We start from the raw sequence: 21,944 nt of genomic DNA, 5'->3' as shown, positions 1-21,944 counted from the left end.
TTGTCATTCAGACAGTTGGGACGAACATTTGGCTCTGGACCAGGAGGTCTAATCATCTCCACTCACTCCTAACCTGCGGTTTTTCTCTGTTTCCCTTAAAGGTCGCTGTCCGGGTACCAGGATTTGCTGGGTGCAGGGAAGGTCGGAGGGGAAGGAGGGTGTTTGGGATGGTTTGGGTTCTGGTTGGTCTGGGGTGGAGGGGAGGTGCGTCAGTGGGACTAGAATATAGCTACTGGGGCTACTGTAGGTTTTTGTTTTCTATTTTTTGATGGTGCTTCAGAGACCCAGTTAACACGGGTCTCTGTTTTTAAGGGGGGGGATGTCATGCCCGGCTCTGCCGGTTAGTGTTTGGGGCACTTTGGTCCTCCGACCCGCAGGTGGAGCTGGTCTGTGAAGACGTGCAACATCTCAGAGGGCTGCTGATTGGGCGGCCTATAAAAGGCCTCCCATCAGCATGCTCTCTCTCTCATGCTCTCTCTCTCTCTCTCTCTGGCTCTCGTCCCACAGGCACATTCGTTTGGTGACCGTATGGTCACGGCAACGACGGCCGGGATTAGCACCACACTTGCACCCTTTTGGGACAACACTCATTTACTGATACATTCCTTGGTTAATTCACATTACTGATCACTGATACATGTTGTAAATAAAAGATCTGTTGGCTAAAATGTACAAATCGGTGTGGTCTCCCTTAATGTTACAGCCACTAACAAGCCAGTGGTTGTGACACCAACGAAGTGAATAAAATGTCTCTGAGTGAGGACAGTGCTGGCAGGACTCTGAGAAGTGGCAGAACCTTCCAGGCTCCGATGATGGAATATCCAGGACCGCAAGGGACTCCCGCTTTGGTCTTACACCAGATGGACCAGGAAATGCGTGAAGCGATCAGAGACTGGCCGTCACCACACAGAGGTGGAGACGCGCTTGCAGCCGCATTCCAGGCTTTCTGTCGGGCATGGCGTCCCACAGGAGCAGAAATACAAAAACTTCTGCTGGTGCATCTGGGACCGGAGCAGTTGGCAAAGATAGCAGCAGAGGTGCACGCGGGACATTTTGCCCCCTCCAAACTCCCTCCCTTTGTTTAAAATGCCAATTTTTCTGCTAGATTTGCTCTCTATGAACTCCAAGGAAAAGGTACCCGGCCGGGGGCAATTTTTGAAATAGGTGTCCAAGCTATGGCACGCCGGGGTCCAAATCCGGCCCCTGTTTTTTTTATTCATTTTTTTGCATTTTTGGGACATGGGGGACTTGTGGGACCCCACCAAGGACTGATTTTTGAACACTTTGAGGACTGCCACTGTGAAATGAACGCGGGATGGAGGCAAGAAGAAAGATGGACGTGGCCGTAACTATTGTTTCATGTGCGGAAAGGAAGGTCACCGGAGGCGAGACTGTCCTGAGAATAAACGGGATGGACAGCGGGACTATTGGGGCAGAGCGGATGGAGGCCAACTCAGAAACAATTCAGATTGACTGACCGGCTCGGGACCTGAGACAACGAAACAGATAAGTGTTGCACCCACACCCTCTCACGACAACACCATACTAACCGCTAACCGCAACGAAGACGCACTTGCTTTTACTGATACATTGCTGCTTGCTAAGGTGCAGGACAGAATTAGGGAATTAGAAGAGTGTGAACAGCCAATGATTGGGACGTATGCTTTTTGTGAGGACTTAGCCTATAAGAAAATGCCGATGATTGTGTGTGATGTGGGTGGAAGGTCATTGACGTTTCTTGTCGATTCTGGAGCGACAAACAGCGTAATTCAAACGAGTGAATTCTCTACAAAATTGAGTGGTAGAACTATGTTTTCCACTAGTGCGAGTGGGCAAACTGTCTAGAAAAGTTTTCAATACCAATTCATTGTACATGGGCGACGGCTGATTGTACAATGACAACAAAACATTTGTTTTTAATGTCTGATCTTTGTCCAATCAATCTGTTGGGTCGTGATTTAATGTTAAAATGGGGTATCGGAATCACTCCGATGCCAGAAGGCCTCAAAGTGGAGAGGAATGCAAATGGGTCGAATTTTGTCTCATTGGAGGTGAATTGTCCGCTCTATATCTATCAGTGGTGGGTAACGACCACTGCTTTGCAGGATCTAGAGAGCACAATATCACCCTGTTTGAATCCAGTATCTGACAGAATTGAATCTGAAAGCATGTATTGTGTGTCACATGTTCGTGAAGGTCCGGACCAAGAATATGAAGCTTCATTCTATCATGGTTTGAATGATAGTTTGTTTATTAATGACGTCTATTTTGATGGATGCAAATGTGCAGTTGCAGTAAAATTAACTCCATCACAAGAAATATTGGATCATGTTGAAAATTCCAGTCCGCACATTCCGATAGCAAAAGCTAAATCTGATAATTGGCGGGATTTAAATCCTTTTATGCATGACTGTTTTTTGGCAAAGGATTGGCAACCGTGTGCACGCGGGAAAAAATGTATTCTATTCACAATCAGTTGATGCATATAGAATTAATTATGCGGCAAAAATTCATTTGCTACGTTCGGTGCAATTAGCATCTCCGACTGACGAAAAGTATGACGCACACCTGACTTTGACTGCGGTGACTTCTCCGACTGAGATTTCCTCCTTGTTGGCGCAAGTGCCGAGTTGTTTGTGGGCGAGGAACGACAGGCATGGGCTAATTCTGGTGCTTTTTTTCGGGATGGAGCCGGGTTTGGCCCTGACGCCTGAAGCTTTGTATGAATGTTGTCTGTCTATCTGTGTTGGCCCTGCGATGCGGTGGTGACTTGTCCAGGGTGTACCCCGCCTTCTGCCCGATTGTAGCTGAGATAGGCACCAGCGCCCCCCGCCACCCCAAAGGGAATAAGCGGCAGAAAATGGATGGATGGATGGGAAGCCTTGTCTTCCTAAACGCTTGTTTGATTGTTATGTGAAATTGAGTGATGGGTTGGACCATGTGTCAAAGGGAGGGATGTGTCGAGCAGTACAGCAATTCTGGTTTACTAAGGGCTTTTACGCTTTCACAGAACATCTCTGTAAAAGTTGTTTGATTTGTGCTCAAAATAATCCAGGTAAACTTAGACCATTACCACAAGCAGCACACCCACCGCCAAGTAGGGCTTTTGAGCATGTCATGATGGATTTCATTGAACTTACACCCAGTGAAGGGAAAAAATATTGTCTAGTGATGTGTAAATGGTCCTTAGTGTGTGAATGTGAGTATGAATGTTGTCTGTGTATCTGTGTCGGCCCTGCGATGAGGTGGCGACTTGTCCAGGGTGTACCCCGCCTTCCGCCCGATTGTAGCTGAGATAGGCGTCAGCGCCCCCCGCGACCCCAAAAGGGAATAAGCGGTAGAAAATGGATGGGTGGATGGATGGTTGATATGTTTTCAAAATGGGTAGAAGCCTTCCCAGCGAAACATGTTTCTTCCGCTGCAGTGGCAAAAGCACTTTTAACTGAAATTGTGGCAAGGTGGGGCATTCCGAAGAAGTTATGGAGTGACAATGGTTCACATTTTGTAAATGAGGTGATACAGCAATTGTCTGATTATTTGCAAATTGATTTGAGAACTCATTGCAGCTACCATCCACAATCCGGAGGTGCTGTTGAAAGAGAAAACGGAACAATTAAATTAAAACTTGCCAAATGTTGTGAAGAGACTAAGCTCAGCTGGCCTAAATGTTTGCGGATAGTTGTCATGTACATGCCTATGCGGGTGTGCACGCGTCATAACCTGTCACCTTTTGAGATTCTGTTTGCAGTCCCCCCTAATGTGGGGATAGGACCATCAGGACCGCCAATTGAGACGACCCTCTGTGAACACGGACTGGTAAGATATTGCATATCTTTAACAAAGTGTTTTGCTAATATTTGAAGGCAAGTCTCTTTGGCGCTTCCGGGGCGAGCGGATCATCCTCTACCCACCATTGTGCCGGGCGACTTCGTGCTTATCAAGAACTTCAGACGGAAGAGCTGGAAACAATGAGGCTGGCTCGGCCCGTTCCAAGTTCTCCTCGTCACCCACACTGCAGTGAAAGTGGAAGAACGGCCGACGTGGGTCCACGCTTCGCAATGCAAGGCGATTTCGGGCCCTGTAGCGGTGGCCGCAGAGGAGTGAGGAGCTGTAAAATCGCTTTTGGCTCCTACGGCAGGATCCGCGGCTGCAGAGACGAGGGTTACACACACCTCCCTCGCATCACATCTTTAGAGAAACACTACTAGTTTGCAGACACAGGTGAAGGCGCTGAGGGCCAAAATCACCAGGACAAATGTGTAGCGGACTCACATAATGTCTCAAACTGCTATGTCTGTACATATATGCCTATAGCGGCGTCCAATCCACATGTCACACCTAAGCCTGTAATGGAGGGTTATAGATATTTTCCCAGGATGTGTTATACCTTTTTGCAGCAAATCTGAATGATACGGTTAAAGCGCATACGGGGACACCTTTGTCTTCGCTTGAAGATCCGAAGTTAGATTTTTATGATCTGTGGTCCGATAATGATACGAATGTGCTTTTTGGTCCAGTTTATATTAGGCCGGGTATGAAATGTGCGTGTTATGCGGTATCTTGGAGCCTTAGAGAGCCGCCAGTGCAGATGGGACAAATTCCACTGATGTATTGTTTAAATGTGACTAGTTCATGCACTACATATCACGGTAACACTAGTTTGAACATTTCACAGGCTGCGCAAGGAGGGGGCTGTTCTCCCTATTTTACAGATCAAACTGGCACGCGGCCTCAGGAGGATGTTCTGTGGCTTTGTGGCTTTAACGTTTATGTTAGATTGCCATAGAATTGGATGGGCCGTTGTGCTATGATAACAGCTGCTGACCACTCTTACATTGTGTCAGCTGTTCCGAGTCATAGGGGTAAGCGTGAGTATGCACCCCATGATGCGATTTGGGGTACAAATGTGCCTGCAGATCTTGAACTTTGGACAACAGGAGAAAAGGTGGCATTGTCATTGTTTCCACAGCTGGGCGTGGGGAAACTCATGCTTAGAATGGAGACGCTGAATCATCGGTTTTCAGGTTTTGTAAATTGGACAGTTACTATTACGGAGGCGAGCAGAGTGGAAATGAAGGCGTTACGGGCAGTGACTTTGCAAAATCGTATAGTATTAGACCATTTGGTTGCGAGCGTCGGAGGAGTTTGTGCTCTGCTGAATTCATGGTGCTGTACGTACATTCCAGACAATACTGGAGATGATTCCGTCATTTCGCAGGGTATTCAGAATTTGACTTCTCTGCGAGACGCAATAGGAGAAGATGTTGTGGTGGATCCATCCTGAGTAGCAAACTGGCGTTCGTGGATAATGCAACTTGGGACGATTATGCTAGTGGTCTTAGCTCTATTGTTTGTCTTGTCAGTTTGTGTGATTCCGCTGATAAGATCACTAATCACGCGTATGATTTCGTCTACGTTCGTTCAGTACACAGCCTTGGGACAAGGTGAGGTAGATTTCAAGGATGGAAATGAAGATCCGTTCTTTGAGATGTTACTTGATTATAATGTTGATTAGGTTGAGTATTTGTGTGGCGTTTTGTAATTTTATTTTTAATCATGTTATTACTTTCTAAGGGTTATTTGGTGTGTGTTTTTTTCGCTAGTTAGTAATGTTGTTGTTTGTAGTTTATTATAGTTAATAAAAGGGAGGATTGTGATAGCAAAATTACTTGTACTCATTTTAATTGATGATGTTCTTTAAACGGGTCGCCAAAAGTTGTTTATTAGGCTTAGGAATGTGACGTTCTGCAGGAGACCTCTGATCTGATCAAGCTCTGTCTTCTGTGTCATCCTTCTGGACAAACCACACCCTCTCCCCTTCACAGGACCTTGGGCATTCTTTTACTGGGATACTGTATGTTAATGAGCATGGAGGGTGGGACTTCTGAGAATATAATATTGTCATGACATATTCTAAAAGAGTTAGAACAAGCTGGAACGAACGGATGTGTCGTTCGGGTTTGGTCTCGCTTTGCAAAGCTTGTTATTATTTGTTTGTTACTCTAATAAATCATTTTAAAGCTATTGGTCACAAAAGGATCGTCTTTAGGAAATTTCCACGACAGCAGAGGCAGCAGAAGTCCACAGGAGGGCGCACGTTCCCTCTTAATAAGTCTGGTCTCTCTCGCTCTCTCTCTTTTTCTCTCTCTTTCTCTCTCTCTCTCTCTCTCTCTCTTGCTCTCTCTCCCTCTCTCTCACTCACTCTCTCTCTCTCTCTCTCTCTCTCTCTCTCTCTGTCTAGCTCTTTGTCTCTCTCTTGCTCTCTCTTTCTTTCTCTCTCTCTCTCTCTCTATATATATATATATATATATTATATATATATATATAAATATACATTTAATTTATACGTTAAACATGTATTTAATATTTATCAATCAATCAATCAATCAATGTTTACTTATATAGCCCTAAATCACTAGTGTCTCAAAGGGCTGCACAAACCACCACGACATCCTCGGTAGGAAAACTCACACCCAGTGGGACATTGGTGACAATAATGACCCAGTGGGACGTCGGTGACAATGATGACTATGAGAACCTTAGAGAGGAGGAAAGCAATGGATGTCGAGCGGATCCAACATGATACTGTGAAAGTTCAATCCACAATGGATACAACACAGTCGCGAGAGTCCAGTCCAAAGAGGATCCAAGACACAGCAGCGAGAGTCCCGTTCACAGCGGAGCCAGCAGGAAACCATCCCAAGCGTAGGCGGACCAGCAGCGCAGAGATGTCCCCAGCCGATACACAGGCGAGCAGTACATGGCCACCGGATCGGACCGGACCCCCTCCACACGGGAGAGTGGGACATAGAAGAAAAAGAAAAGAAATGGCAGATCAACTGGTCTAAAAAGGGAGTCTATTTAAAGGCTAGAGTATACAAATGAGTTTTAAGGTGAGACTTAAATGCTTCTACTGAGGTGGCATCGCGAACTGTTACCGGGAGGGCATTCCAGAGTACTGGAGCCCGAATGGAAAATGCTCTATAGCCCGCAGACTTTTTTTGGGCTTTGGGAATCACTAATAAGCCGGAGTCCTTTGAACGCAGATTTCTTGCCGGGACATATGGTACAATACAATCGGCAAGATAGGATGGAGCTAGACCGTGTAGTATTTTATACGTAAGTAGTAAAACCTTAAAGTCACATCTTAAGTGCACAGGAAGCCAGTGCAGGTGAGCCAGTATAGGTATATATGTATGTATATATGTATATAAAGGTATATACAGTACAGGTATATATGTATGTATATATGTATATAAAGGTATATACAGTACAGGCGTAATGTGATCAAACTTTCTTGTTTTTGTCAAAAGTCTAGCAGCCGCATTTTGTACCAACTGTAATCTTTTAATGCTAGACATGGGGAGACCCGAAAATAATACGTTACAGTAGTCGAGGCGAGACGTAACAAACGCATGGATAATGATCTCAGCGTCTTTAGTGGAGAGAATGGAGCGAATTTTAGCGATATTACGGAGATGAAAGAAGGCCGTTTTAGTAACGCTTTTAATGTGTGCCTCAAAGGAGAGAGTTGGGTCGAAGATAATACCCAGATTCTTTACCGTGTCGCCTTGTTTAATTGTTTGGTTGTCAAATGTTAGAGTTGTATTATTAAATAGAGTTCGGTGTCTAGCAGGACCGATAATCAGCATTTCCGTTTTTTTGGCGTTGAGTTGCAAAAAGTTAGCGGACATCCATTGTTTAATTTCATTAAGACATGCCTCCAGCTGACTACAATCCGGCGTGTTGGTCAGCTTTAGGGGCATGTAGAGTTGGGTGTCATCAGCATAACAGTGAAAGCTAATACCGTATTTGCGTATGATGTCACCTAGCGGCAGCATGTAGATGCTGAAGAGTGCAGGGCCAAGGACCGAACCCTGGGGAACTCCACACGTTACCTTAACGTAGTCCGAGGTCACATTGTTATGGGAGACACACTGCATCCTATCAGTAAGATAAGAGTTAAACCAAGACAGGGCTAAGTCTGACATACCAATTCGTGTTTTGATACGTTCTAATAAAATGTTATGATCGACGGTATCGAAAGCAGCGCTAAGATCGAGGAGCAGCAACATAGATGACGCATCAGAATCCATCGTTAGCAATAGATCATTAGTCATTTTTGCGAGGGCTGTCTCCGTGGAGTGATTTGCCCTGAAACCGGATTGAAAGGTTTCACATAGATTGTTAGACGCTAAGTGTTCATTTAACTGCTCCGCAACAATTTTTTCAAGGATTTTTGAAATAAAGGGAAGGTGAGACACCGGTCGGTAATTTACCATGAGGTCAGGATCGAGGTTAGGTCTTTTAAGAAGAGGATGTATAACCGCTTTTTTGAATGCTAGGGGAACAGTGCCCGAGGAGAGTGATAAGTTTATAATATTTAGTTTTTTTTAAATAATTTTTTAATAATTATATATTAAACAGTTGTTTAATTAATAATTATACACTGAACAAGTTTTTAATACTCGTATATTAAACAGTTGTTTAATTAATACTTATACACTAAACATGTAAAGGAGGAATTGGAAGTCTGGGACACTAAATAAGGCACACTTGGAAGTAATGAAGTTCTTTGTGTGTGCAGTTGCGGCAGAAGTCCACAGGAGGGTGCACGTTCCCTCTTAATAAGTCTGGTCTCTCTCTCTCTCTCTCTTTATATACATATATATATATATATATATATATATAAATATATATATATATATATATATATATATACATATATATATATATATATATATATATATATATATATATATATATATATATATATGTCTTGATTGGATTATCCAGAGAATAGTGCTCGATACCGTGGTAGAGCGCAAAATCTCCTGATGATTGAGGGAACCCCTCATGAAACAGTTCTGTAGAGATGAAGTAGTCTTGTGATTTTTATCCCACACCTACATATATATATATATATATACATATATATATATATATATATATATATATATATATATATATATATATATATATATATATATATATATATATAAATATATATATATTTATACAATTTATACGCTAAACATGTATTTAATATTTATACACTAAATAAGTTTTTAATATTCATATATTAAAAAGTTGTTTAATTAGTAAAGGAGGAATTGGAAGTCTGGGACACTAAATAAGGCACACTTGGAAGTAATGAAGTTCTTTGTGTGTGCAGTTGCAGCAGAAGTCCACAGGAGGGCGCACGTTCCCTCTTAATAAGTCTGGTCTCTCTCTCTCTCTTTCTCTTTCTATTTCTCTCTTTCTCTTTTTTTCTCACTCTCTTTGTCCCTCTCACTCTCACTCTCTCTATGTATATATATGTCTATATAAATATATATTTAATTTATATGCTAAACGTGTATTTCATATTCATACACTAAACACGTTTTTAATATTCATATGTTAAACAGTTGTTTAATTAATACTTATACACTAAACATGTAAAGGAGGAATTGGAAGTCTGGGACACTAAATAAGGCACACTTGGAAGTAATGAAGTTCTTTGTGTGTGCAGTTGCAGCAGAAGTCCACAGGAGGGCGCACATTCCCTCTTAATAAGTCTGGTCCTCTCTCTCTCTCTCTGTCTCGTTATGTCTCTCTCTATCTCTCTCACTCTCTCTCTCTTTCTCGCTCTCTTTCTCTCTCTCTCTCTCTATATATATACATATATATATATATATATATATATATATATATATATATATATATATATATATTTAATTTATACGCTGAACATGTATTTAATATTTATACACTAAATACGTTTTTAATATTCATATATCAAACAGTTGTTTAATTAATACTTATACACTAAACATGTAAAGGAGGAATTGGAAGTCTGGGACACTAAATAAGGCACACTTGGAAGTAATGAAGTTCTTTGTGTGTGCAGTTGCAGCAGAAGTCCACAGGAGGGCGCACGTTCCCTCTTCAAAAGTCTGGTGCCCCCCTCCCCCCACATAAGTTATGTGTTTAGTTTTATCAGCCAGCCCTATTGGCCATTGTCCTACTTTTATAACATCAGTCATGTGTCTATCATTATATATATTGTATTGTTTTACAGCCCAGCCCTATCGGCCTTTTTTCAAATGACTTTTTTAATTGGTTTCGATTTGATGTATTTTGCAATATATAGTGACATCGTTTAATCGCCCAGCCCTATCGGCTTTTTTCCATTTTTTCTATCTATGTGTCATGCTATTAAATTGATATATCGGTGTCAGCCAGCGATCCTTGGTCCGCTTCCGATGGTGCGGAGGCTTGGAGGCGTGTGTGGACTAATGGAGGGGGTGTTTCCACCAGGCGTGTATGGAGGCCTATTTCATTCAGGGGAGGAGCCAGAAATGATGACGTGAGAAGCCCCGTGACCGCTTCGGGAAGCAGTACAGATTTGCCGGGAAATTCGACAAGTGATAAACCGCCCAAGCTCCATCGAAAATGTTGTCTTTTGAGTCTTGTGGTCAGTTGGGAATATGGAGAGAGAATAGAAACAGTTTTTTAAATGCCACTAGAATCAAAGAAGGATGACAAACTGAATCAAAACAACAAACTTGATGTCCATTTCATAAACATTAGATTACTGATTGTTGTTGGTAACGTCAACAAAACTTTGATAGCACAATGGTTGGTGCATTGGCCTTTTATTCTACAAGACGTGAGTTCCATTCTTGGCAACGTCAGTTCCCAATTGTGTTTATCAATGGAAAACAATACACTTATTAAAGTAAAGCTTTCTGTATTAATTATTTTCAAGCAGCTACCAGAAATCCATAGCTGGATAAGGGAGAGGTTTTTGAAATAATAAAAAAAAGAATCACCTATAACCAAAAATAGAAATGAACTAAATCTCCTCTGTTCTGTACATCATTGTCCAAGTGACATTATATTGTCATCTTCCTCTTTATGCCATTTCCTCAAGGTGACAGAAAAACATGATACAACCTGCCTATCATGTGATTCTACCATGTTGGCAAAATACAAACACACAATATATTGACATATATAACACATAAAACATGGAATTAGAAGTGAACAGTACCCATCCCTACCAGCAAGTGTTGTTGTACTGGAAACTAATTTACAAACACAACTTCATCACACACAATACTCCACTATGGAATTGTTCTTATATTAAAATGAGAAACAAATCCATCTTTGTACAGCAATGGTTTGAAAAAGGCATTTGGTCACTGATGCACTTATTGACTGATAAAAATAGTTTATTATTTGAAGATTTCATTAAGTACTACCTGCAAAAAAAAATTAAAAACAATTTAAAAAGGCTTTCATTCAAAATATTCTAGTTACTGCATCTTTTTTTAATTCTTTACTATTTCTTCTTCTTCTTATTTTCTCTGGAACAAAAAAATACTCATAACTTTAGTTTCCATTCTTTCTAAGGCAAAAGAGTTAATCACAGAAAAATAAAGATGGAATTGAGCACTTAAAATAATATTTTGTATGTTGTTTTGCAATTGAAGACAACACTTGTTGGTTCTGTGATAGGGAAACACAATAAACAGTTTATTTTAAGAATGTATGCAAAGTAAATCTCTGTGGGATGATGTACAATATTGGCTTTTGTCTGACACTCCAAACTTTGACTGATATTGATGTTGTTTTGGGGATGTTGAAAAAGAAAAAAAAAAAATACATGAAAAATGTTTAAAACACAATACTGGATTTATTTGATGTATCCACAAATGTAAATTTGTAAAAACAAAACCATCCTTTCACATTTATATTGCATAAAAGGTCTGGGGACATACATATAAAACAATCACAACACAATCAAATACAGAGTAATAAATGAAGTGGTCCAGAAGATGTTTCAGATGTGAACCAGTACATATGTATATCATATAAAGGTGATAATCTATGGGATTATTAACAATTAGAAATACAAATATGTAATACTTCAATATTTCATATGAATCTGAAATTGCATGATGATATCTATCTATATATCTATATATCTATATATCTATATATATATATATATATATATATATATATATATATATATACATATATGTATATATATATATATGTGTGTGTGTGTGTGTGTGTGTGTGCGCGTGTGTGTGTGTACATACACACAAAATGTTTTTTCCATGTAAAATAAGTCTCGTACTGTTTACTCAAATTGTTCTTTCTTTTTTTTTAAATACATTTACACATTGTTGCATATTAAGGCATGTGCTGGACTGAAAATAGCACTAATATAAAATATCTAATCTATAAATGTAGAAGCACATTAAGAATATTGTTACTCAAACAACAATGTCACCAGAGGTGGGTAGTAACGCGTTACATTTACTTGAGTAACTTTTGGGATAAATTGTACTTCTACGAGTAGTTTTTATGCAACATACTTTTACTTGAGTATATTTATAGAGAAGAAACGCTACTTTTACTCCGTTCCATTTATCTACATTAAGCTCACTACTCGCTACTTTTTTTTATGGATCTATTAATGTTTATTTTGTTTAATGACAGAGCTTCAAAGTAGGAACTACGCATGCCTGCGTTTCACCAATCACATGCAGTCACTGGTGACGTTGGACCAATCAAACAGAGCCAGGCGGTCACATGACCGTGATACGTAAAACCCGACTTAAACGTGTTGACAAACTTATTGGGGTGTTACCATTTAGTGGTCAATTGTACAGAATATGTACTGTACTGTGCAATCTAATAATACAAGTTTCAATCAATCAATCAAAAGTTTAAAGGAAAAAATACACTTTTTATTTCAACCGTACTTCCCGTCAAAAGCCTAAAGACTGATCGCACAGTTCCTGTTTTCACAATAAAAGCGCCGCTCCATCGCGCCTGCGTTAACAAAATAAGAGTCTCCGAAAGCCAGCGCAAACAAGCTAGCAAGCAACGGAGATTGCCGCCAATGTATTTCTTGTAAAGTGTATAAAAACGAATATAGAAGCTGGACAAATAAGATGCCAAAAACCAACGACTTTCATGTGGTATTAGACAGGAAGGAGCAACTTTTTTTCTCCTCCATTTGAAAACGTGGACGTCTGATTCCAATCAATGCAAGTCATCAGAATCAGGTAATACACCAACTTATATTCTTGTCTTCATGAAAGATAGGAATCTATATGTTAAACATGCATGTATATTCATTAAAACACCTTTAACATGTCAACAAAAACAGCAAAATAAATAAATATAAATTATATACTGTATATATAAATGTATGTGTAAATATATGTGTGTGTATAAATGATGTGTGTGTATGTATGATATGTGTGCGTATGTATATGTATATATGAGGTAGATCACCTCGACTTGATCATTTACTAAGTAATTGATTAATGCTGAAAAACTTATTGGGGTGTTACCATTTAGTGGTCAATTGTACAGAATATGTACTGTACTGTGCAATCTACTAATACAAGTTTCAATCAATCAATCAATCAATCAATCAATCAATCAAATCAATGAATGCCTACTGAGCCTATGCTGCTGTTAAGTTATTGTGGCTCAATGTGCCATTTTTTAATTTTATTTTAATGTACTATTATTTAATATATATTATTGTTTTAGTTGCTTAAGAGATATTCCTGTCTCTGAATTTGCTCATTGCTATTTTTATGTTTTTGTGCATTATTTGTTGCCGTAATCATTAAATAAACAGGTTACTCATCAGTTACTCAGTACTTGAGTAGTTTTTTCACAACATACTTTTTACTTTTACTCAAGTAAATATTTGGGTGACTACTCCTTACTTTTACTTGAGTAATAAATCTCTAAAGTAATAGTACTCTTACTTGAGTAGAATTTCTGGCTACTCTACCCACCTCTGCCCGTGAACACACACCTCCGACTATCAGGTACTGTTAAACTCACTAAGACACTAGCAACACAATAGAAAGATAAGGGATTTCCCAGAATTATCCAAGTAAATGTGTTTAAAAACATCTGAATCCGTCCCAATGCAACCCCTTTTTTTTTTTTTTAACTTATTTTTTTTTTTTCTTGTCCTTAGCTATCAATATACTCAAACACAAATCTTTCATCCTCGCTCAAACTAATGGGGAAATTGTCATTTTCTCGATCCGAATAGCTGTTTTTGTTGGAGGCTCCCATTAAAATCAATGTGAGGATTTGAGGAGCCATCAACATGTGACGTCATCGTCTGCGACTTCCGGTAGTGGCAAGGCTTTTCTGTTAGCGACCAAAAGTTGCGAACTTTATTGTGGATGTTCTCTACTAAATCCTTTCAGCAAAAATATGGCAATATCGCAAAATGATCAAGTATGACACATCGTTTAAATAAGAAAATCTCATTTCAGTAGGCCTTTAAACATATATACATATATATATATATATATATATATATATATATATGTATATATATATATATATATATATATGTATATATATATATATATGTATATATATATATATATATATATATATATATATATATATATATATATATATATATATATATATATACATATATATATATATATATATATATATATATATATATACATATATATATATGTATATATACATATATATACATATATATATGTATATATACATATATATATATATATATATATACATATATACATATATATATATATACATATATATATATATATATATATATATATATGTGTGTGTGTGAATAAAATCCTCCATATTGGCAGCCATAGTGATTCATTTATTCAGCGGAGCAATACAACTTGGATCTGACAAAAAAGTAAACACAAATGCTGTCTTCCTCGCTGATAAAACATGATAGCAACATGCATCTGCTAGCTCAGCATCGCCCCCACTTCTCAGTGTGGCGAGTTGGAGTACTACAAGAGGCACTCTAATACAGTGCTTAAATCTGTATTTTGATAATGATGATGATGAGGATGATGATGATGTATCTGTTCAAGTGAACAAATGGATCCACAAGGGACAACAACCCTTTCCACAGACTACACACACATAGTAAACATCAATCTTAGAAGCCCAGAACAATATATTTGAAGAAGACTTTAGAGTTGAAAGTGAAGATGTGAGGTGAAATAAGTACAAATGCAGCAATAAAAACAAGCAACTCCACTCACGATGGCTCTAAAGTTCAGTGATGTGTTGCTAACTTCAGCCTTTTTCTTCTTTGTTGATGTTTTGCTGTAGTTAACATCCATGATGTAACAATGCTGCTCATCTACCAGAGTCCACGTTTTGATTCATTCATACTTTTAATTGGATAATAACATTAATAAAATGCAATGGAAAAAATGTGTGGAAAAAAACAAATGAAAATAATAAAATGTTGCTACATATATAATGTTTAATACATGCACACAACTTAAAAAGTAACTACAGGACAACATATAACCTACTCAGTGACTTAGTGGTTAGAGTGTTCGTCCTGAGATGAGTAGGTCGTGAGTTCAAATCCCGGCCAAGTCATACCAAAGACTGAGCATTAAGGGTTGGAATTGGGGGTTAAATCACCAAAAAATGATTCCCAGGCGCGGCACCGCTGCTGCCCACTGCTCCCCTCAGCTCCCAGGGATTGATCAAGGGGATGGGTCAAATGCTGAGGACAAATTTCACCACACCTAGTGTGTGTGTGACAATCATTGGTACTTTAACTTTAGAAGCCTACTGAAATGAGATTTCCTAATTTAAACGGGGATAGCAGGTGCATTTTATGTGTCATACTTGATCATTTCGCGATATTGCCATATTTTTGCTGAAAGGATTTAGTAGAGAACATCCACGATAAAGTAGGCAACTTTTGGTCGCTAATAAAAAAGCCCTGCCTGTACCGGAAGTATGTGCGCGTGATGTCACGAGTTGCAGGACTCCACACATATTCACATTGTTTTTAATGGGAGCCACCAGCAGTAACAACAATTCGGACCGAGAAAGCGACAATTTCCCCATTAATTTGAGCGAGGATGAAAGATTTGTGAATTAGGATATTGAAAGTAAAGGACTAGAAGAAAAAAAAAAACACGTGACGGCTCCGGTAGACGGCAGTGTGAGCGTTTCAGATGTAATTAGACACATTTACTAGGATAATTGTGGAAGATCCCGTATCTGCTTATTGTTGTAATAGTGTTTTAGTGAGATTGTAAAAACATACCTCGAGGTCGGATGGCTGTGGTGAACACGCCAGTGTCTCAGAGAGAAGCCGAGGAGCCAAGCTCACAGCTGCAGCTGAACGACGAATAATCCAACGATTTCTCCGGTAAAATATATATCACAATTTCCCCATCCAAAATCATGCTGGTTGACGTAGAGAAAACATGTTCGCTTGACCGCTCTGTGTTAAAAACAAACAAAGAAACACCGGCTGTGTCTCGGTGCTAAAGACAGCTGCAATCCACCGCTTTCCACCAACAGCATTCTTCTTTATAGTCTCCATTATTAAATGAACAAATTGCAAAAGATTCAGCAACACAGATGTCCAAAATACTTTGTAATTGCGCGATGAAAAGAGACGACTTTTAGCCGTGTTTGGTGCTACGCTAATATGTCCCCTCCAACAGGTGATGTCACGCGTATGCGTCATCATTCCGCGACGTTTTTAACAAGTAACTCGAGAGAAATTTAAAGGGTAACATTATCACAATTTCAGAAGGGTTAAAACCAATAAAAAACAGTTCCCAGTGGTTTATTTTATTTTTGGAAGTTTTTTTCAAAATGCTATCCATCATGGATTATCCCGAAAAAAGGCTTTAAAGTGCCTGATTTTTGCTATCTGTAAATCCACCCGTCCATTTTCTTGTGACGTCATATAGTGACGCCAATACAAACAAACATGGCGGATAGAACAGCAAGATATAGCGACATTAGCACGGATTCAGACGTGGATTTCAACAGATTCAACAGATTACGAATGTTTTGAAACGGATGGTTGGAGTGTGGAGGCAGATAGCGAAAACGAAATTGAAGAAGAAACTGAAGCTATTGAGCGAATAGCTATTGAAGCTATTCGGCGATCGCCTTCTAACCAACGATTGCATCTTTTGACCACAGGAGCAACTTAAATCCATCGATTGGTAAGTGTTTGTTTAGCATAACATGTGGGTGGAGGGAAAGGCTGGAGGCAAATATAGCTACAAATGTACATACAGCTAGCCTAAATAGCATGTTAACATCGATTAGCTACCAGTCATGCTGTGACCAAATATGTCTGATTAGCACATAAGTCAATAACATCAACAAAACTCACCTTTGGGATTTCGTAGACTTTATCGTTGGAAATGCATCTGCTTTGAGTGTCGCAGGATATCCACACATCTCTGCGCCATCTGTCGTAGCATAGCTGTCGTCGGTAAAATGTGCAGAACAAACAAGGGACTTTCGCATCTTTTGACCTTTGGTGTACTTGAATCCGTCGATTGGTATGTGTTTGTTTGACATTAAATGTGGGTGGAGGGAAAGGCTGGATGCAAATATAGTTACAAATGAGGCATAACGATGCAATATGTACATACAGCTAGCCTAAATAGCATGTTAGCATCGATTAGCACGCCATGCTAATCGATGCACACGCCACGTAAGTCAACTTTAATCCGTCCCTGTTCGTGTTGTTACACCCTCCGACAACACACCGACGAGGCATGATGTCTCCAAGGGACGGAAAACATTAGAAAAAACAAAAAATAACAGAGCTGATTTGACTTGGTGTGTGTAATGTGTTTGAGAAAATAGTGGATTGCTTCCCGTTGTAACGTCACAGGTGAAAGGTCATTGCTCCGACAGCGAACAATTGAAAGGCGTTTAAAATCGCCAAATTCACCCTTTTGGAGTTCCGAAATGGGTTAAAAAAACATATGGTCTTTTTTCTGCAACATCAAGGTATATATTGACTCTTACATAGGTCTGCTGATAATGTTCCCCTTTAAAATTGCAATTTAGTAAAGTAAAAAGGCCGTATTGGCATGTGTTGCAATGTTAATATTTCATCAGACTGCGTGGTCGGTAGTAGTGGCTTTCAGTAGGCCTTTAAATTTAACAGTAGAAGATGAGAGGCACTACATACAACATCAAATATACATTCATATTATACATGCTGTGTTTTTAAAGTACATTTAGCACAATCACTAAGTGTTTTTAAATCCCTGCAGCTTCCATGACTGTTACACACTCTTGTTTACTGACCTGATAACTTATGCCACAACATCTTATCACAAACAGTGCAACTAAATGGTTTTTCTCCAGTGTGTTCTCATGTGTGTGGTCATGACAAGCTTTGTGGAGAAATGCTTCTTACAAACAGGGCAAGTCAAAGGTTTCTCTCCAGTATGTGTTCTCATGTGTGAGGACATGTTAGACTTTGTGGAGAAACTCTTCTTACAAACAGAACAAGTAAAAGGTTTCTCTCCAGTGTGTGTTCTCATGTGTATGGAGATGTCAGGCTTTCTGGAGAAACACTTCTTACAACCAGAGCAAGTAAAAGGTTTCTCTCCAGTATGTGTTCTCATGTGTGTGATCATATGTTGCGTTGTGGAGAAACGCTTCTTACAAACAGAGCAAGTCAAAGGTTTCTCTCCAGTATGTGTTTTCATGTGTGAGGACATGTTAGACTTTGTGGAGAAACTCTTCTTACAAACAGAACAAGTAAAAGGTTTCTCTCCAGTGTGTGTTCTCATGTGTATGGAGATGTCAGGCTTTCTGGAGAAACACTTCTTACAAACAGAGCAAGTAAAAGGTTTCTCTCCAGTATGCGTTCTCATGTGTGTGACCATATGTTGCTTTGTGGAGAAACGCTTCTTACAAACAGAGCAAGTCAAAGGTTTCTCTCCAGTATGTGTTCTCATGTGTGAGGACATGTTAGACTTTCTGGAGAAATTCTTCTTACAAACAGAGCAAGTAAAAGGTTTCTCTCCAGTGTGTGTTCTCATGTGTCTGGTCATGGCAGGCTTAATGGAAAAACTCTTCTTACAAACAGAGCAAGTAAAAGGTTTCACTCCAGTGTGTGTTCTCATGTGTATGGAGATGTCAGGCTTTCTGGAGAAACACTTCTTACAAACAGAGCAAGTAAAAGGTTTCTCTCCAGTATGCGTTCTCATGTGTGTGACCATATGTTGCTTTGTGGAGAAACGCTTCTTACAAACAGAGCAAGTCAAAGGTTTCTCTCCAGTATGTGTTCTCATGTGTGAGGACATGTTAGACTTTCTGGAGAAATTCTTCTTACAAACAGAGTAAGTAAAAGGTTTCTCTCCAGTGTGTGTTCTCATGTGTCTGGTCATGGCAGGCTTAATGGAAAAACTCTTCTTACAAACAGAGCAAGTAAAAGGTTTCTCTCCAGTATGTATTCTCATGTGTATTTTAATATAATTCTTGTGTCTAAATGATTTCCCACATTCAGAGCAGTCCAAGTGTTTGTTGTTAGTGTGATGTCTCGTATCACCTTTGGAGTCATTTTTACTCTTCAAGGGTTGTTGGATGTGATCACTGTGATCAGAAGAGTCTGACATCATGTGGTCCATGTCTGACAGAGGAGCAAAGATGCTGTCTGGTTCTGACTTTGTATCTTCACAATGCTCTCCATCAGCTTCTGTGATGTGTTGACTTACAAGCTCCGCCCCTCTGTTCTCCTCACTTTGACTGTGATGAAGCTGTAAGGACTGAGCTTCATCTTCATCATGAAGCTGCTCCTCTTTAATGTGGGAGGGGGCCTGTAGCTCCTTCTGTCCCACACTGGAGGTCCACTCTTGCTGCTTGGAGGGAATCTCTTCATGACTCTCTGCTGACACCTGCTGGACGTCTGCAGAACATAAAACACAAATGAGGTGTTACTGTATTGAAGTTTGCAGTATTCAAACTATTCACATGTGAGCTAGGCCAAATAGACAGTGATGGGCAAGCGACCTGGAAAATGTATTAAGCTAAGCTACAAGTTACTCTCAATTAAATGTAGCTAAGCTATCCTCAGAGAATTGTAGCAAGCTACACTACACGCTACACTGCAAAAGCAGCATAAAAATACCCATCATCTCAAACAGGTAAATTCCCAAACAAAATGAAAATAGCTAAAATTGCACCAATTTATCAGACTGGAGACAAACACCAATTTACAAATTATAGACCTGTTTCTTTACTTCCACAATTTTGTAAAATCATTGAAAAACTGTCGGATTAGAGAGTTTTACAAACAAACATAAAATATTAGATGAGAACCAATATGGATACAGAGCTAATATTTCAACTTCGATGGCTGTACTAGAAATGACAGAAGAAATGACCAATGCAATAGATAGTAAAAAAAAAAAAAATGCGGCAGCAGTGTTTATTGATCCAACTAAAGCATTTGACACTATTAATCATAATATTCTAATCAAAAAACTATACTGGTATGGCATCAGAGGGTTGGTCTTAAACTGGATTCGAAGATATTTAACCAACAGGAAACAATACGTGAAGCTAGACGAACACACTTCTACAACACTAAATATATCCTGTGGTGTACCTAAGGCAGGGGTGCCCACACTTTTTCTGCAGGCGAGCTACTTTTCAATTGACCAACTCGAGGGGATCTACCTCATTTATATATATCATTTATATTTATTTATTTATGAAAGAGACATTTTTGTAAACAAGTTAAATGTGTTTAATGATAATACAAGCATGTGTAACACATATAGATGTCTTTCTTTCACAAAGACAAGAATATAAGTTGGTGTATTACCTGATTCTGATGACTTGCATTGATTGGAATCAGACAGTAATGATGATAACGCCCACATTTTCAAATGGAGGAGAAAAAAAGTTGTCCTTTCTGTCCAATACCACATGAAAGTAGTTGGTTTTTGGCATCTAATTCATCCAGCTTCCATACACTTTACAAGAAAAACATTGGCGGCAAATTCCGTAGCTTGCTTGATTGACATTCACGGCACCCGAGGGTCTTGTGAGATGACGCTGGCTGCTGCAAGATCATTATTATGAAAAAATGACAGAGAGGAAGGCGAGAAACACTTTTTATTTCAACAGACTTTCGCGCCGTCCCTTCCGTCAAAACTCTAAAGGCCGACTGCACATTTCCTATCTTCACAATAAAAGCCCTGCTTCATGCTGCCTGCGCTAACAAAATAAGAGTCTCAGAAAGCTGGCGTGCACAAGTGATGTGCACGCCAGCTTTCTGAGGGATCGCTTGTGCACGCCAGTTTTCCGAGACTCTGTATTTAGTTAGCGCAGGCAGCATGAAGCAGGGCTTTTATTGTGAAGATAGGAAATGTGCAGTCGGCCTTTAGAGTTTTGACGGAAGGTACGGCGCGAGAGTCTGTTGAAATAAAAAGTGTTTCTCGCCTTCCTCTCTGTCATATTTTCATAATAATGATCTTGCAGCAGCCAGCGTCATCTCACAAGACCCTCCGGTACCGTGAATGTCATTTAAGTGACGTCTTGGTGAAGATTGATGATCACTCATTTTTAGGTTTATCTTTTTTAAAAGCCTGGCTGGAGATCGACTGACACACCCCCCGCGGTCGACTGGTAGCTCGCGATTGACGTAATGGGCACCCCTGACCTAAGAGATCAAAACTAGGACCAACATGGTTCAAGCTTTATATAAATGACATTTTTAAAGTTATAAAATATTTAAAATTTGTATTATTTGCGGATGATACAACAGTGTTTTGTTCAGGAGAGAACACACAGAAGATAATACAAATAATAACAGATGAAATGAACAAATTAAAAAGATGGTTTGACAAAAACAGACTATCATTGAATTTCAGTAAAACTAAAATAATGCTATTTGGTAAAAGTAGGAAAGAAGTGTCAAACACAAATACAAATAGACGGAATAGAAATTGAAAGAGTAAATGAAAGCAAATTTCTAGGTATAATGATTGATGATAAAATGAACTGAAAATCTCATGTAAAAAATTTACAACATAAAGCAGCAAGAAACACGGCAATAATGAATGAAGCAAAACATGTTCTGGACC

At 39.3% G+C, this 21,944-nt stretch overlaps 1 protein-coding gene across 1 annotated transcript in view; it reads right to left on the bottom strand.

Annotated features, from left to right (window-relative positions):
* Positions 1 to 21,944, bottom strand: part of LOC133546498 (gastrula zinc finger protein XlCGF57.1-like) — a 50,814-nt gene that overhangs the window by 9,862 nt on the left and 19,008 nt on the right. Inside the window, exon 3 of the mRNA XM_061892270.1 lies at positions 18,274 to 19,759. Coding sequence (XP_061748254.1) covers positions 18,274 to 19,759 — 1,486 coding nt within the window. The remainder of the gene's footprint in view (positions 1 to 18,273; positions 19,760 to 21,944) is intronic.

Source organism: Nerophis ophidion, unplaced genomic scaffold, assembly GCF_033978795.1.
Source record: "Nerophis ophidion isolate RoL-2023_Sa unplaced genomic scaffold, RoL_Noph_v1.0 HiC_scaffold_30, whole genome shotgun sequence".
Taxonomy (NCBI): Eukaryota; Metazoa; Chordata; class Actinopteri; order Syngnathiformes; family Syngnathidae; genus Nerophis; species Nerophis ophidion.
This window is presented reverse-complemented; position numbering and strand designations above follow the sequence as displayed.